At 47.9% G+C, this 17225-nt stretch overlaps 1 protein-coding gene across 3 annotated transcripts; it reads right to left on the bottom strand.

The window, feature by feature from the left end:
• Nucleotides 1–2230: 2230 nt before the first annotated feature.
• Nucleotides 2231–15987, bottom strand: PARP16 (poly(ADP-ribose) polymerase family member 16). 3 transcript variants are annotated; one of them, XM_075896903.1, is made up of 7 exons: nt 15867–15987; nt 13557–13754; nt 9724–9861; nt 6890–7096; nt 5127–5298; nt 4177–4318; nt 2231–3655 (listed from the first exon to the last, which is right to left on the bottom strand). In XM_075896903.1, exons 2-7 carry the CDS (start codon nt 13740–13742, stop codon nt 3511–3513), a joined length of 990 nt encoding a protein of 329 aa, XP_075753018.1. In that variant the 5' UTR covers nt 13743–13754; nt 15867–15987; the 3' UTR covers nt 2231–3510. The 3 variants fall into 3 exon arrangements, with proteins under 3 accessions (XP_075753018.1, XP_075753016.1, XP_075753019.1); XM_075896901.1 differs by having other exon boundaries at nt 15811–15914; XM_075896904.1 differs by lacking the exon at nt 6890–7096 and having other exon boundaries at nt 15811–15972.
• Nucleotides 15988–17225: the final 1238 nt, after the last annotated feature.

Genomic DNA, 17225 nt, shown 5'->3' with positions numbered 1-17225 from the left:
CCATAAGAGTGAGAAGTGATTCTGAATCTATGCAGAATAGTAATAGAAATGTAGCTGTGTTAGTCTGGTGTAGCTGAAGCAAAATGCAGGACTATGTAGCACTTTAAAGACTAACAAGATGGTTTATTAGATGATGAGCTTTCGTGGGCCAGACCCACTTCCTCAGATCAAATAGTGGAAGAAAATAGTCACAACCATATATACCAAAGGATACAATTTAAAAAAATGAACAAATATGAAAAGGACAAATCACATTTCAGAACAGAAGGGGGATGCAGGGGGGGGGGAAGGAAGGAAGGTAAGTGTCTGTGTATTAATGATATAATGATATTCCCCACCTCTAATATCATTAATTCACAGACACTTACCTTCCTTCCTTCTCCCTCCCCCCCCCCCCCCCGCATCCCCCTTCTGTTCTGAAATGTGATTTGTCCTTTTCATATGTGTTCATTTTTTTAAATTGTATCCTTTGGTATATATGGTTGTGACTATTTTCTTCCACTATTTGATCTGAGGAAGTGGGTCTGGCCCACGAAAGCTCATCATCTAATAAACCATCTTGTTAGTCTTTAAAGTGCTACATAGTCCTGCATTTTGAATCTATGCAGTTATTCTCAAAAAATGCACAACATAAACTAACGACCAAGAATATTTTTTTTTGCTAGCTTTTTCAGTTTTTATACTTTTAGATTTTTTTAAAACTATAGTACAGATAAAACATTCAGGCTGTGTCTGGACTGGCCAGTTTTTCCGGAAAATCAGCCGCTTTTCCGGAAAAACTTGCCAGCTGTCTACACTGGTCGCTTGAATTTCCACAAAAGCACTGACTTCCTACTGTAAGAAATCAGTGCTTTTTGCGGAAATACTATGCTGCTCCTGTTCGGGCAAAAGTCCCTTTTGAGCAAAACTTTTGCGCAAAAGGGCCAGTGTAGACAGCTCAGATTTGTTTTCTGCAAAAAAACCCCGATTGCAAAAATGGCGATCGAGGCTTTTTTGTGGAAAAGCGTGTCTAGATTGGCACAGACGCTTTTCCGCAAAAAGTGCTTTTGCAGAAAAGCATCCGTGCCAATCTAGATGCTCTATTCCGAAATACTTTTAACGGAAAACTTTTCCGTTAAAAGCATTTCCGGAAAATCATGCCAGTCTAGATGTAGCCTGAGAGAAGGGATTTTCAAATCTTTCAAGCCTCTAAGGTTATGTCTACACTGAGAAATTATTTCAAAATAATTCCCGAAATAATAATTTCAAAATAAGTGTTATTCCTCCTAACACGCAGGAGTTATTTCAAAATAACAAGCTAATTATTTAAAAATAATTTTTAAATAATGGGCTTGCTGTGTGGACCCTTGCCTTGTCATTTCAAAATAAGGGGAGTAATTTTGAAATAACTCCCCAGTATAGACATGCCCTAAGTGTGCGCTAAATCAAACTCCCACAAATCTACACACTGTCAAACAAATCTAAGTAATAAATGAGGAGCTGTTAGTGTAATTTGATTTTTTTTTAAAGTAAAATACGGCTCCTTGTTATATACCGGCATCAAGCCTACCTAACACAGATAATGTAATTCCAACAGGGAACACACCAATCTCCTTCTGATAACTTTACATAGACAATGTAACTTACAGATACATATACAATAGTCTGTTATCAAGTGAAAACCTAAATGCAGCATATACTAAGCTGACATCATTCTCTGAACTCAGAAACCAAATAAATCCTGCTCTCAAAATATTCTATTTCTAAAAACATTGTTGGAGGAAATATTTGGTATATTCCTCCTGCAATTAGCAGCAGGCCGCAAATGCGGAAAAAGTGACTGGACGTGTATAAACATAGAGCCACATCCTGGAGCATCCTGCAACCACTTTGCACTGCACCATTGGTGGTGACACCTGTGTTCCCAGTCCAAGAGATCTGCCTGTGGCATAGACCTTCCCCTTCCTTCTTGAGGGGAAGCACCTACCCAGCCCTGATCTTGAGCTCCCATTTGAGCCTGGCAGACCTTTGGACCGGCCCAACATATAGTGGGCCCTTCAAGGAGAACTTTGATCTTACACACCATCCCCTCCCCAGATTTCCACTGTGTGCTTTCTGACCCTTGTTGAGCATCTGGCCCATTACACTGTACTTAAAATGTATTCCTCTCATCATAGCCTAAAGTGCTATACATTTCAGTGTTAATTCTTTATCCAGTGACTTTATTTTTGATAACACAAGAACATCCAGATTCTTCCAATTTGGTTACTGTTTTATTTACGTTTTGTTACAATCACTGTGCCCAAATATAATCCCCTGTCAAAAATCGTAATTATTATGACCCTGCTTTATCTTAGGAGAAACAGCACTTTTCCTCTTCAGTAAAGAGGCACAGGAGTTCTTAAGTCAAAGCAATAAAACTTACTGCAGGTTCAACCTTTGTGTGAGGTAAAGAGGATTCCTCCCTTTCAATAGCATTATAAATAAATATGGCTGTTTGAATCTGGCAGAGAATAAACACACCCAAACGCAGGGGTGCTGGAACAATTTGTAGAAAGCCATTGAACTAAACTGTAAAGGCTATGTATGATGGAAACCACTTCAAGCCTGAGGGAGCTGAAGCATCCCTGGTTCCAGCACCTATGGCCTGATAAAACTTAAAACAATGAATAGTCCTGCAGCACTTTAGACACTAACAAAAAAATGTAGATGGTATCGTGAGCTTTCGTGGGCACAGCCCGCTGCTTCAGATGAATGGAGTTAAGGGAGTCCAGGTTGCAAGAGAAAGAGAGGGGATGGGGAAGGAAAGAGAAGAAAAAAATGGGGAAAAATATTGTCAATTAGTGTCCATGCTAAATGAAGCAGCTAGAGACGGTTCTAAGTATTCTTAAGTACCCAGTATTTGGTTTTTTCTGTCATTAGGATATGGAATGGAGCAGGTCATCCAGTTAAGGTCTTTGTTTAAACCTCATTTAGCATGGACACTATTTTTTTTTTCCTTCTCTTTCCCTCCCCATCCCCTCTCTTTCTCTGCTATTTATTGGTACCCTGGACCCCTTAACTCCAGTCATCTGAAGAAGTGGGTTGTGCCCACAAAAGCTCATGATCTCATCAACATTTTTTTGTTAGTCTCTAGGGTGCTGCGGGACTGTTTGTTGCTTTTTAAGTGTTTTCAGTTGCAGACTAACTCGGCTACCCCTCTGAAATTTATGGCCTGAAAGTCTCCGTACTAAAGTTTTCATTCCTTTTAAATAAAGTTTTTCTTGGACCCTTGATTAAAACATGTCCTTGCAGAACTGTTCACATTCTTCTTCAACATCCCCAGGGCAAGACTGGCAGCTCCCTTTTTCAGCCATTCATTACTCAAAGAAACAAAACAACAAGAATAAATGGAAAGGGGGTAATGCAACTGGACTATATCCAAAAGCTCCTTGCAACCCCGATTCCAGAGTTCTGGTACAGATGCAGTAGGTTGTAGATCTCCTATCATTAAGGCACATGGTGAACATAACAGTATCTAAACCAGCTTGTTCATCCTTCTGAGTCAAACATTCTATTCCAGTAGTACAGGAAGGCCGGTGAGTTGCTGGCACCTATAACAATTAGCAGTAGTAGATACATCATCATCATTATAGCAAAACGATGATTGGAAAACCAAGACGACTGACTGGAAGGCCTGTGGAGGGGAAAAATGCATTGAAAGCATGAATTACATCAAATATGGTCTTGTCATTATTGTCTTGTATTTATTATGTTTTGTTATTTAAAAATGATCTTGCAAGTAGGGATGTAAAGTCCCGTTTAATCATGAGCTGGAGGCCCACTGTGGGCAGGGGTGCTCTGCCCGGGCTGGAGTACCTCCCCACCCATGGTGTAGTGGGCCCAGCCAGACTGGTGCAACCCCTGGCCTGTGGCAGGCTGCTATAGCCCAGCCAGGCCACAAGTTCACTGGTAAGCATCACCCAATAACGGTGATGTCAATGGTTAACCTGTAAGCATCCCTACTTGCAAGTTTTGATAATGATTTTACTAGCTGTTATGATTGCTCCTTTATTTGCTTTGGGATTCCTTTTTGCTTCCTGTAATGGAAGCATGACTTGCTTTTGTATTTGTTTTTGAGAGAGAGAGAGACAGAGAGACAGAGAGAGAGAGAGGCAAATAGACCATGCTCATAATATTGGTGAGTTGAACCCTTACCTCCGGTTTTGTTTCTGTGAATATACTAATAAGTATTTAACACGTAAAAGCTGATTGTTTGTAACAACGAAGTATTTCTGTGGAACGTCCCCACCTTCACTGTTTTTTACTCTTGCTCTCTTTCTGTCTATTTCTTCTGAATCTGTATGGGACAAGAAGAAGTTTTCTTGGAAATGGGAAGGAAAACAAAAGCATGTGTGTGACAGTAAAGGAAGATGGTCAAGGCACAAGACTTGGAGTTAGGAGACAGGGTTTTATTCCTGGCTCTACATCAAATTTCATTAGTTCCTTTTAGCATCCCAAAGGGGATTCAGAATTGTTTTACAGCTACATCAGCTCCTCCTTATCCCTGGCTTGGGGGTACTGTGGGTCAGGCTGGGAGAGAAGGAGCACATTAAGAGATAGGAGAGAGCAGGCCTAGAGCACAATGCTTGAGGGATTGCAAGCATCAGAAAGGATAGAAGAATAATGCAACACAATTTAGAACTGTGGGGAAAAAGTCTGAAATGTAACTGTTGGAATATAGCCTTGTCAGGCCTCTGACATGTATAAACACAGAGTGCATATTACTCTAACTGTTTCAGGACTACCTTGGCTTGGGTTCACTTCTAGGACAAATGAAATGGCTCTGCATTACAGAACATGTTTTATTGTACTGACGCTAGCTAAAAACAAAATAAAATGCTATGTTGGTTTCTATGCTGATCTAGCTGAGTCCCGCTACTAGAATGATCACGTTTTATTGTTTCCTTTTTTAGGGAAAGCTTTTGTGGATTTGCTAATAGGTCATCCAGAAAGTACCTCTAGGTCAGTTTCTACAGGATGGAAACAAATGTATACACGTGAATACATTCTCAGCTGTATTGCTGGACATCTATACAACCTAAGACCTGAGGAGTACTAACAGAAGATTGATTAACTAACACTCTAGTTGTAATTTCTATACTCACCTTTCTTCTTTACTTGGCATTTTACATCTGGATGATCGATAATCTCACAAACAGCTACACAGCTAAGGACAGGGCCCAAAACACTGCGCTGCCACCCAAGACCATGAGGGCTATAAAGAAGAGCAAGGCTTAGATCGCTGGTAAGGTAGGTACCTTCACCAAACAAGGATGTCTGAAATAGCACAAAGGTAAATCAAGACAGACTGCATGAGATCAAACACTCTGAATGTCCATATAGAATAGTAACACAGCAGACGAAAACATTGTCCTTCCCAAATGCTAGCACCCCGTTTCCAAAAGTAGTGTGGCACTCAAACACGGCAGTGAAATCTGAAGTCTCTGATCTTAAACTCCTTATTGCTGGACTACACACAGATTTTATCAGTGTAACTATTTCAGTCAGGGGTGTGACTATTTTTTAAAACTGATTAAGTTATACCCATAGAAGCACTTTTAAACCACACTAAGGAGATTGTACATCTTCAACTATACTCATATATTTAAAGTGCCACAAATTGACAAGGCCATAATTACATTTAGAAATCTTCTTTGCAATGGAGAAAAATATGTTTCTGCAAGTATGCTTCTTCCAGTTGTAATTGCCTTAGTTTAAGAACATAGGATTTGTCACCCATTTAATGTAGTGCACTGACCTCCCACTGTAGTCAATGAGATAGTGGAGAAAAAATTCGAAACAAGCTATGCTCGCTGTGCTCTCCTGGGAAGGTAATTCTTTCTTGCCTCTGTGATTCTAAGGGCACATCTACACTGCAGGGCAAAAGTCAAATTAAGATATGCAACTTTGGCTATGTCAATTGCATAGCTGAAGTTGAATTCGGCTTTTGGTGCCATTTACGCAGCAGGAAGTCAAAGGATGAACACTCTTCCTTCGACTTCTCTTACCCCTCGTGAAATGAGGGTTAGAAAAGTCTGAGTAAGAAGGCCACTATCTAGAAATTATTTCAAAATAACAGCTTGATATGCAGACGTGCACTTTATTTCAAAATAAGGCTGTAGTGTAGAGGGTCCCTAAAAGTGTACGTCTTAACCCTCCTCCCCACCCATGTAAATGTTGGTGCTTATGAAAGGAAGGTAGTCAAGAGTGTGGGGATGAAATGCAAAGCAGTATGTCATGGATTCACACTTGACCCAGGCTGGTAGTGGCTACATGATAATACTGCCTAGCAGCTGCACAACAACCTATTTCAGACATGAAAAGAAGTGACAGTCCCAGCTAGCTTCTATCAAACAGGTGCGGGCATCCAACAAGTCCCGCATCTTGGTTAACAAATCTCTTGCAGATGCAAGGGACTCTCAATTGGCAGGCTGTCTCTCTCCTTTAGAGGTGATCCAGGGCTCAGGCAGAAAACTGCACAGACCATATTCTTCCTGGTCCAATGCTAGAGATTTTCTATCTCTAGGGCTGTCAAACAGGCAGCATTTTTCAGAGGCTCTAAATTAATCTCCTTTTGTTTTTGAAGTGAAGGATTGCTACAACTAGACATATTGGAGAAAGCACTATAACTAATTCCTACATTTCATACCATCTGCATTTTCTAAGCTCAAAGTGGATTATAAAAGCCAATACTGCCATATGCAAAGCACTGCATTTCCATCCAGGAAAACAAATGGCAACATGAGATCACAGATCAAAATATTTGTATCCCTCCACAAGTGTGTACATGTGTTTTAAAATAGCCCTCGCAATCTGCAACTGAAGAATGAAGCTGTGCATGTAATGCAAGAAATACTGGAAACCTTACCCTATTTAAATGGCAGTGTAAACCATTGTGCAGTATGGAATGGAAGTTTTCAAGCCGACTCCCATGGAATGCATAGATAAGGCTCCTTTCTCCCCTGGTTTCATCAAATTTGGCATTCATCTGATCACAATACACTATTTCAAACAGGAAGTCAGGGGCAGGAACAGCATCACTTGACATTCCTGTCAACTCTTGGATCTTCTCATACTTTAAAAAAGAAAGGAATCCAAGTGTTATTTTTAAATGGCTAGATTATTCGCTGGAATAGTGTTTCAGAGCCTTTCCTAGTTCCTTTATATATTCATTTACATGCTTTTACAATTCAGTATTAATACGCAGTTAGCTGGTAACCGTAAAAGATCAAATAGATTGTGGGAACTTTAAGTTTATTCCTCCCCCTGCCCTCAACTTCTCCTGTCCTTTTCTCCTTTGTTGCTTCTCTATGAATATTCATGATCATTGCTAAGTGGTAAGGTTATGACATCAAAGTTAAATCTCCCCCCACCTTCCTGCCCAATAATGGGACTCACATACCGGAGTTAAGTGGATGATGCAATAAGAGAGGAAAAGAAAACATCTCTTGTGGTGTCATAATCCCAACACAAAAACAAGGCTATGCTATAGATATATTCATGAGAGCTGTTCCTTGGGAAAGAAAAAGATGTGGAACTAAAAGACATTTTTATCATTTGTTAGCAGCGTCTACAACTCCTGGGTACTTACAGTCTCCATTTACCCTCACAACATCCCAGTGAGGATGTAAACATTTTACAGGTGGGAATCTCAAGCCCAGAGAGACTAAGTGACCTATGCAAGATCATACAGGGAAATGGACCACAGTCTCCTGCATACCTGACTGGTCCATGACCCACTAGACCATTCTTCCTCCTCAACATGGGGTGTTTTCTAACTAGGAAAAGGTGGCATGGTCTCTGCCCTGAGGACCTCACAGTCTGAACATAAGGTAGGAATACAACATATTCAAAAGAGTAGCCTAGTGCAGCATTTCCCAAATTATGGGGAAAAAAATACCGGGCCTCAGCGTGGCTGCCGGTAAGGTAGCAAAGCGGGGCCGGGCTGGGAGGAGGTGGCGGCGGGGGGAAGGGAGAACCAGCCACCAGGAAGAAGGGTTGGAGGCAGTGGGGCTGTCTCGCGTAGATCAGGGCAGGTAGGTGGGCGGGCAGTGGAAGCAGACTTAGGGGAAGCAGGGCTGTCCTGCGGAGATCCAGGTGGGCGGGCGGCAGAAGCAGGATTGGTGGCAACGGGGCTGTCCCGCAGAGATGGGGCGGGAGGGGGCGAGTGGGCGGCAGAAGCAGGGTTGGAGGCAGCGGCGCTGTCCCGCGGAGATGGAGAGGAGGGGGACAGGCGGGCAGGTGGCGGAAGCAGGGTTGGAGGCAGTGGGGCTGTCCAGCAGAAATCGGGGAGGGCAGGCGGTGGAACCAGGGCTGGATGGGGGGGGCTGGACGGGAGAACCAGCTGCGGGAAGCAGGGCTGGATGGGGGCAGCTGGGCTGGTTGGGGAAGGAGGGGGTGGTTGAGGGAGCAGGGCTGACGGGGGAGATTGGTGGGGGACGGGGGGAACTGGCCGCCGGAAGCAGGGCTGGACGGGGGCAGCAGGGCTTGACTGGGAGATCGGGAGGAGAAGGGGGGGCTGGGAGCGGGACTGACCTGGGCACATGCAGAGCCTACAGACCCTGGCAGAGGAGTGAGTCTGCCTGGGGATTCTATTTTGCCCTCCCACCTCCCCCACATACCCTCCCTCGAGTTATTGCGAACTGCCTGGCAGGTAGACACACTCAGGCAGCGTGACCACATCTACCAGCCAGGCACTTGGCAGCTAAGGACTGATACACCTAATTATAATAAAACTTACCTAATTAGAAAATACCAGACATTTTATATGTCTGGTCATTTCTCAATTAGTTTCTTAGACAAAACCCTGAAATACCAGATTGTCCGGTACAAAACCGGACACCTGGCAACCCTACCCCTCCTTGCACCCTACCCCTCCTTGCACCCTCCCTCCTAGACAGCTACCCGATCCTCAGTCTGCTCCTGCTCCCACCTCCTGGAGTGCCCATGCGGTGCCGGTCCCCCAAGCCCTGGCCCAGGCTGGGCAGAGGATGCAGCCGGGTGAAAACTAAAAATTTATTCATTTTTCATTCTTTTTTTTTATATGTGTTTTATATTTTTGGGGTGCAAAAAACAGTACTAAAAAAATGGGTTCCAACTAAAGTGAAAAGTTTGGGAAACCCTGATCTAGCCAGCTTTCTATCCATCTTACAGTCCATTTATCCAATCCATAGTCCCTTAACTTGCTGGCAAGAATATTGTGGGTGACTGTATCAAAAGCTTTGCTAAAGCTGGCACTGGTGGCTTTGGGAGGACCAGAAACAACTTATCTGAATATTCATCATTTGCTTAATGAATATGCAAATATATATTATGGTCCTCCAAAAGCTCGTGAATGGATTTACTGGTCCCCGTGCCAATAAGTTTGGGAACCCCTGGTCTAGTGGGTTTAACCATACATTTAGCAATATATATGGGTTTTGCTAAGATGATCCTTTGGGGTTTTAATAAGAAAAATAGATATAAAAACCGTAATCACTAAGTCATTCACTCACTTTTGCTGCCCATGTTCCTTATCTATTTAGATTTGAGCTCTTTGGGGTAGGGACACTGTCTCTTCATTCAACTCTGCCAACCAGAAAATGTGTTCGCTTAACATACTTTTCAGTCCTTATAATAAACACCCTTAAATCCCAGGTCCAAGTAACCACCTGTAAATGATGGCGTACGTCATGATACTTCCATAAGAATATGAAATCTTACCTCCTTTTTCTTAGTACTTTGTATAGTTAAGAATTTAGATGATAAAATCCAGCTAAACAGATCCCATGTCCTTTTATCTGTGCCCAATGCTGACTCTGGAAGTTCTTTTAAACTTGGCAAAGCATTTGTATCTGCAAGCTAACATAAGAAAAGCAAAGGTGTTGAGTGTGATTTGCTACTCTTTGTCATCATGATTAAATAGAGACCTCTAGTGGTAAGAAAGCAACATTCACTCTACTGGGAATCCCCTTGGTACAAGTAGCAAAACAATTTCCAATAAATTACAAGAACAGTTTCTGAAAAATGTATACAGATTATGTAGGGAAATTTTTCATTTGTTCTGACACGAAATGAGTACTACATTTAAGCAAATTACATGTCATCTACAATATTGTCATTTATATTCAGCACTGGCATCCATGAGATATGCATAAGAAGTCAGTCAAAACAGCTGAATGTGGTCAGCACATCAACACAAAGGCAATATCTGGAGTGTTAAGTGAGACAGATATTGCAATCTCTTGCAATATCTTTGGGGACCATACTGTATTAAGTTTATATATCACTATGGGCCAGAAATTATAGGCAACACCAGGTAGGAGAGTTATTACCACTCCTCCAGGAATCAAACCAGTGAGGGGGGTAATTAAGGTGACTCACTTAAATTGTAAACACCTCCAGAGAGATGCCACCCTCTGAGGATGCTTATATGTACTGGTTCAAACTGGATTTTCCAGACAGCCACCAACCGGGAAAAAAAAGAGCTTCTGATATTTCACCTGTTGTACCTTTTCAAACTTTCAAATTTAGACTTGGACACTTCCAAGTCTACATTTGTCATTTGCTTTCTAAATCTGGATTCCTTAATCTGCAAAACACTTACTGCATTACACACTTGTAAAATTTTACGTACCTACTTATACTGGGAAAATATTATCATCCTTTTTTATAATCAGCTGGACAAAAGTAGGTATTTTGCTTGAGCTAGTAAATTGACATAGTTTTTCAATGCTGCTTTGACTAGTTATAGAGAAAACAATGTATTCTATATTTTTAATTGGTGTTGGTTTCCACAAAACTCTTGAATCAGGGATCTCATTTTTACGACTGTCTGTAAAAAGCCATGTATGGTTTTTTTCCATATGTAAATTATAGTACAACATAGATAGTAGTATGACTGACTGCTTTTTTTCCCCTACCTTTTTTTAAATGTTACCTTCCAGGACTGTGTACATAATTATGCTGTATTCATTTGGTAGGACACATAAAGGAAAGAGGGGGAATCACTGTTTTAATGTGAAGTTCTGTGTGGGGTTCAACACTACCACATTCCTGAAAAGGTGTTTTCCTCCAGCCACCCAGAAAGAAGTTCACCTTTGGACAGAGAACATGTCTGGAAAGTTTCCATCCCAGAGGAGAGGTATTCAGAAAGTTGTGAGCTGTTATAGTAGCAGCTGCTTTGCAATTTTAACTACATGCATACATACAGTGGATATACTAACATCTTCATCTGCAGTTAAGAAAATCAAGATTTGGAGATGGGATTAGAATTATAAAAACGAGTAGTCCTGTGGCACTTTAGAGATCAATACAAATATGCATAGTATCATGTGCTTTCCTGGGCAAAACTCACTCAACAGATGAGATGGAGAGGGATAACAGGAACTCAGAATTGTAACTTGTACTACCCTCTAGCTCCCTTCTCTCTCCTAAAATGCCCTCAGCTTGCACCCCACATTCTATACTGCCTTCTCATTCTGATCTCTCACCTATACTGCTCTCCCACACCCTATAAAGTCTGGGCTCCTGTTATGTCTCTCCAGCTCATCTGATGAAGTGGGTTTTGCCTACAAAAGCTCATGATTCTATCTATCTATCTATCTATCTATCTATCTATCTATCTATCTATCTATCTATCTATCTAATGTGTGTGTTAGCCTTAGAAACTATGTTTTCACTAGGAAATTATTTTGAAATAACTTAATTATTTCAGTAATTATTATTTTGAAATATTTCGAAATAGCAGGTCCCCACTACACGGAAGCCTCAAAATTAGTCCGAGGCAGGCTCCCCTAATGTGGACACGATATCTCAACTTAGAGCGCAGGAAGCACGGGGCAGTAATTACTTTGAATGACTCTGGAGAGTAGTTACAGGTTCTCCCTGTCCAGCACCCTGAGGACCTGACTAGTCCTGAATGAGGGAGTTTGTCGGACCAAGGGAGGTCAATTCTATCCATCTGCTGATGGGACTCTGGGCTCTCCCAGCGTCCGTCACCAGACCTAATGGAGCTCCCTTGTCCCCAGGCCACCAGCTCCGTTGGCCAGTCCTTGTTGCCACAGCTCCGATGCACAGGGACTGCTGGGACTCCACTGTCCCAGGGCTGCCGTGGCTCTCAGGCACCAACACTGCCACAGCTCCGGGGTGCCAGGTCTGCTATGGTTCTGGGGCTTTGCTCCCTAGGGCTGCTGCACTCCATAATCCCAGGGCCACTGCCAGGGTTTGGGATATCAGGGCTGCTGCGGCAGCCATGGCTCCATGCCTTGGGGCTGCTAGGGCTTCCACAGCTTCACTACCCTGGAGCCACTGGAACTGCTGAGGATCTGCTGCTCTGGAGCCACTGGGGCGCTGCTCTTCGGGGCCGCAAGAGCAGCCACGGCTTTGCTATCCCAGGGCTACTGCAGCTAACCTCATGGCCACCCAGCCCTCTGATTCAGGGGCTCTGGTCCAGCACTATCCAGAGAGTCCTGGACAAGAGAGGGTAAACCTGTATTTTGAAATAGTGATAGTGTAGATGCTCCACTGCTGCTATTTCAAAATAACTATTTTGAAATAAGTGTTATTCCTCATGGAAGGCAGGAGTTATTATGTCAAAGTAACCAGCCCCTTATTTCAAAATAACGGGTTTGGTAGTGTGGATGCCATGCTTGCATTTTGAAGTAAGGGTGTAGATCAGAGCACAGGACTACTTGTTTTTAAAGTTACATACTAACTTTATCCCTCTGAAACTTTTTAGAAGAAGTATTTTAGCCATTTGTCCTTAACATGGATCAAGTTTTTTAAAATATATGTGCCCTAATGCTCATGCCATATCTTACCACTGCAGTGAATCTAAGGTGCTGCAGGACTATTTGTTGTTTAAATTTTGTCTCCCTAGTGTGTTCAGAAAACCAGCTTAATTGAACAGGCTCCAGCAGTAAGGGTCTGTGGCAGTAGCTGCACTGAGTAGGGAATTCCTAGTAAATCAGAATATTACCCTCATTCGGAGAAGACAAGGTGATAAATTGATAATGCAGGAAAGCCCAATGTGGAAGTGGGTACCTGCCACTGCACTTCTATCTAGAAAACAATGGAAAAGGGAGCCTCTTTCGGGAGGAGGGGGATAGCTCAGTGGTTTGATCATTGGCCTGCTAAATCCAGGATTGTGAGTTCAATCCTTGAGGGGGCCATTTAGGGATCTAGGGTGAATCCGTCAGGGATGGTATAGGTGTATCCACAGCAGGTGTTAAACAAGGAGATGCCTGAAATGGGGCCAGCCCTATTCAAGTGGATAACCACATTAATAATTCCTAGTACATTAGGCACTGTATAGATGTTAACTAATTGCTGCTAACAACACTTCTGCAAAGTAGCATCCAGTGCATAAATAATGAAAATGAGAGATTTGTTTATAGGATCTGTTCTGGGTTTTGATGGTGTGTGGTACTAGTTACAGGGGTGCTCTGGAGGAATACATGGTGCTGTTGGACTTGGGAGTTCTCTTCCTCTCCCCACCCTACTCATGCAGTTCTAAGCTGTCCCTTTGGGGGGCAGGAAATGGGGGAACAACTCACCAGAGCATCAAAATCCTTGTTCTCCTCGCTGGCATAGAGGCCTGGGAAGGGTCTCAGGACTGAATCACGCTTGTAGCTCTGTAAAGCAGAGACGAAGAGGCTGCACTTCAGGTCCGCGGCCAAGATGTCCCTCCTGGTGGTCTCTGTGATCTTCTCCCTGAGGGCAGCGTGGCTGGGGGGCAGCATTGCCACCAGGGTCTGGCCAGAAAACACAGGGCAGCAGCTCAGCAAGTGTTAGAGCCCTTTTCTAACACTCAGTCCGGGGGCGCTGAAGGGACCAACCTGCCCCCCCCCCCCCCCCCCCCCAGCTGTCCTCAGACCCCGAATGTCTCCACTGCTATGGTCTCTCAGGGATTTACCAGCCTGCCCCACACCCTACACTGCCCCCAACCCCCTCCTCTCCCCTAGACTGCCCCCAGCCTGCCCCACACCCTACACTGCCCCCAACCCCCTCCTCTCCCCAAGACTGCCCCCAGCCTGCCCCACACCCTACGCTGCCCCCAACCCCCTCCTCTCCCCTAGACTGCCCCCAGCCTGCCCCACACCCTACGCTGCCCCCAACCCCCTCCTCTCTCCTAGCCTGCCCCACACCCTACGCTGCCCCCAACCCCCTCCTCTCCCCTAGACTGCCCCCAGCCTGCCCCACACTGCCCCCAACCCCCTCCTCTCCCCTAGACTGCCCCCAGCCTGCCCCACACCCTACACTGCCCCCAACCCCCTCCTCTCCCCTAGACTGCCCCCAGCCTGCCCCACACCCTACACTGCCCCCAACCCCCTCCTCTCCCCTAGACTGCCCCACACCCTACGCTGCCCCCAACCCCCTCCTCTCCCCTAGACTGCCCCCAGCCTGCCCCACACCCTACACTGCCCCCAACCCCCTCCTCTCCCATACACTGCCCCCAGCCTGCCCCCACACCCTACACTGCCCCCAGCCCCCTCCTCTCCCCTACACTGCCCCCAGCCTGCCCCACACCCTACACTGCCCCCAACCCCCTCCTCTCCCCTAGACTGCCCCCAGCCTGCCCCACACCCTACACTGCCCCCAGCCCCCTCCTCTCCCCTACACTGCCCCCAGCCTGCCCCACACCCTACACTGCCCCCAACCCCCTCCTCTCCCCTAGACTGCCCCCAGCCTGCCCCACACCCTACACTGCCCCCAGCCCCCTCCTCTCCCCTAGACTGCCCCCAGCCTGCCCCACACCCTACACTGCCCCCAGCCCCTCCTCGCCCCCAGCCTGCCCCACACCCTACACTGCCCCCAACCCCCTCCTCGCACCTAGCCTGCCCCACACCCTACACTGCCCCAACCCCCTCCTCTCCCCTAGACTGCCCCCAGCCTGCCCCACACCCTACACTGCCCCCAGCCCCCTCCTCTCCCCTAGACTGCCCCCAGCCTGCCCCACACCCTACACTGCCCCCAACCCCCTCCTCTCCCCTAGACTGCCCCCAGCCTGCCCCACACCCTACACTGCCCCCTGCCCCCTCCTCTCCCCTAGACTGCCCCCAGCCTGCCCCACACCCTACACTGCCCCCAGCCCCCTCCTCTCCCCTACACTGCCCCCAGCCTGCCCCACCCCCTACACTGCCCCCAACCCCCTCCTCGCACCTAGCCTGCCCCACACCCTACACTGCCCCAACCCCCTCCTCTCCCCTAGACTGCCCCCAGCCTGCCCCACACCCTACACTGCCCCCAGCCCCCTCCTCTCCCCTAGACTGCCCCCAGCCTGCCCCACACCCTACACTGCCCCCTGCCCCCTCCTCTCCCCTAGACTGCCCCCAGCCTGCCCCACACCCTACACTGCCCCCAGCCCCCTCCTCTCCCCTAGACTGCCCCCAGCCTGCCCCACACCCTACACTGCCCCCTGCCCCCTCCTCTCCCCTAGACTGCCCCCAGCCTGCCCCACACCCTACACTGCCCCCTGCCCCCTCCTCTCCCCTAGACTGCCCCCAGCCTGCCCCACACCCTACACTGCCCCCTGCCCCCTCCTCTCCCCTAGACTGCCCCCAGCCTGCCCCACACCCTACACTGCCCCCAGCCCCCTCCTCTCCCCTAGACTGCCCCCAGCCTGCCCCACACCCTACACTGCCCCCAGCCCCCTCCTCTCCCCTAGACTGCCCCCAGCCTGCCCCACACCCTACACTGCCCCCAGCCCCCTCCTCTCCCCTAGACTGCCCCCAGCCTGCCCCACACCCTACACTGCCCCCAGCCCCCTCCTCGCCCCATGGCGCCCTGTCACCCCCCCGCGCTGCCCACCCGGCGGCGCAGGCCCAGCAGCGCCCCGCGCTCGGCTCCCTCCGCGGCCTGCTCACCGGGCGGAAGCCGCGGCTGCCTCTGGCTCTCGCGGCACCGCCCCGGCTGCTGCCGGCTCCGCCCTCCGGCTCCCCCGCGGCCGCTGCTCGCCCGACCCGCGGGGCGGCCCCGTCAGCGCCAAGCCCCTGCGGCCCGCCGGACCCCCCCCCGGTCTCCCCCCAGGGGCCGCCTCCCCCCACTTCCCTCGTGCCCCATTGTCTTCCCCCCCTTTCCTCCTGTCCCATTGTCTTCCCCCCCCCACTTCCCTCGTGCCCCATTGTCTTCCCCCCCCACACTTTCCTCCTGTCCCATTGTCTTCCCCCCCACTTCCCTTGTGCCCCATTGTCTTCCCCCCCTTTCCTCCTATCCCATTGTCTTCCCCCCCACTTCCCTCGTGCCCCATTGTCTTCCCCCCCTTTCCTCCTGTCCCATTGTCTTCCCCCCCCACTTCCCTCGTGCCCCATTGTCTTCCCCCCCCACACTTTCCTCCTGTCCCATTGTCTTCCCCCCCCACTTCCCTTGTGCCCCATTGTCTTCCCCCCCACACTTTCCTCCTGTCCCATTGTCTTCCCCCCCACTTCCCTTGTGCCCCATTGTCTTCCCCCCCGCACTTTCCTCCTGTCCCATTGTCTTCCCCCCCCACTTCCCTTGTGCCCCATTGTCTTCCCCCCGCACTTTCCTCCTGTCCCATTGTCTTCCCCCCCACTTCCCTTGTGCCCCATTGTCTTCCCCCCCGCACTTTCCTCCTGTCCCATTGTCTTCCCCCCCACTTCCCTTGTGCCCCATTGTCTTCCCCCCCGCACTTTCCTCCTGTCCCATTGTCTTCCCCCCCCACTTCCCTTGTGCCCCATTGTCTTCCCCCCGCACTTTCCTCCTGTCCCATTGTCTTCCCCCCCACTTCCCTTGTGCCCCATTGTCTTCCCCCCCGCACTTTCCTCCTGTCCCATTGTCTTCCCCCCCACTTCCCTTGTGCCCCATTGTCTTCCCCCCCGCACTTTCCTCCTGTCCCATTGTCTTCCCCCCCCACTTCCCTTGTGCCCCATTGTCTTCCCCCCACTTCCCTTGTGCCCCATTGTCTTCCCCCCCACACTTTCCTCCTGTCCCATTGTCTTCCCCCCCCACTTCCCTTGTGCCCCATTGTCTTCCCCCACACACTTTCCTCCTGTCCCATTGTCTTCCCCCCCACTTCCCTTGTGCCCCATTGTCTTCCCCCCCACACTTTCCTCCTGTCCCACTGTCTTCCCCCCCCACTTCCCTTGTGCCCCATTGTCTTCCCCCCCCACTTTCCTCCTGTCCCACTGTCTTCCCCCCCACTTCCCTTGTGCCCCATTGTCTTCCCTCCCCTTTCCTCCTGTTCCATTGTCTCTCTCCCCCCCACT

The sequence above is a fragment of the Pelodiscus sinensis genome, chromosome 14 (genome assembly GCF_049634645.1).
Source record: "Pelodiscus sinensis isolate JC-2024 chromosome 14, ASM4963464v1, whole genome shotgun sequence".
Taxonomy (NCBI): Eukaryota; Metazoa; Chordata; order Testudines; family Trionychidae; genus Pelodiscus; species Pelodiscus sinensis.
Note: the sequence above shows the minus strand (reverse complement) of the source record. Positions and strands in the feature narration are given on the sequence as shown.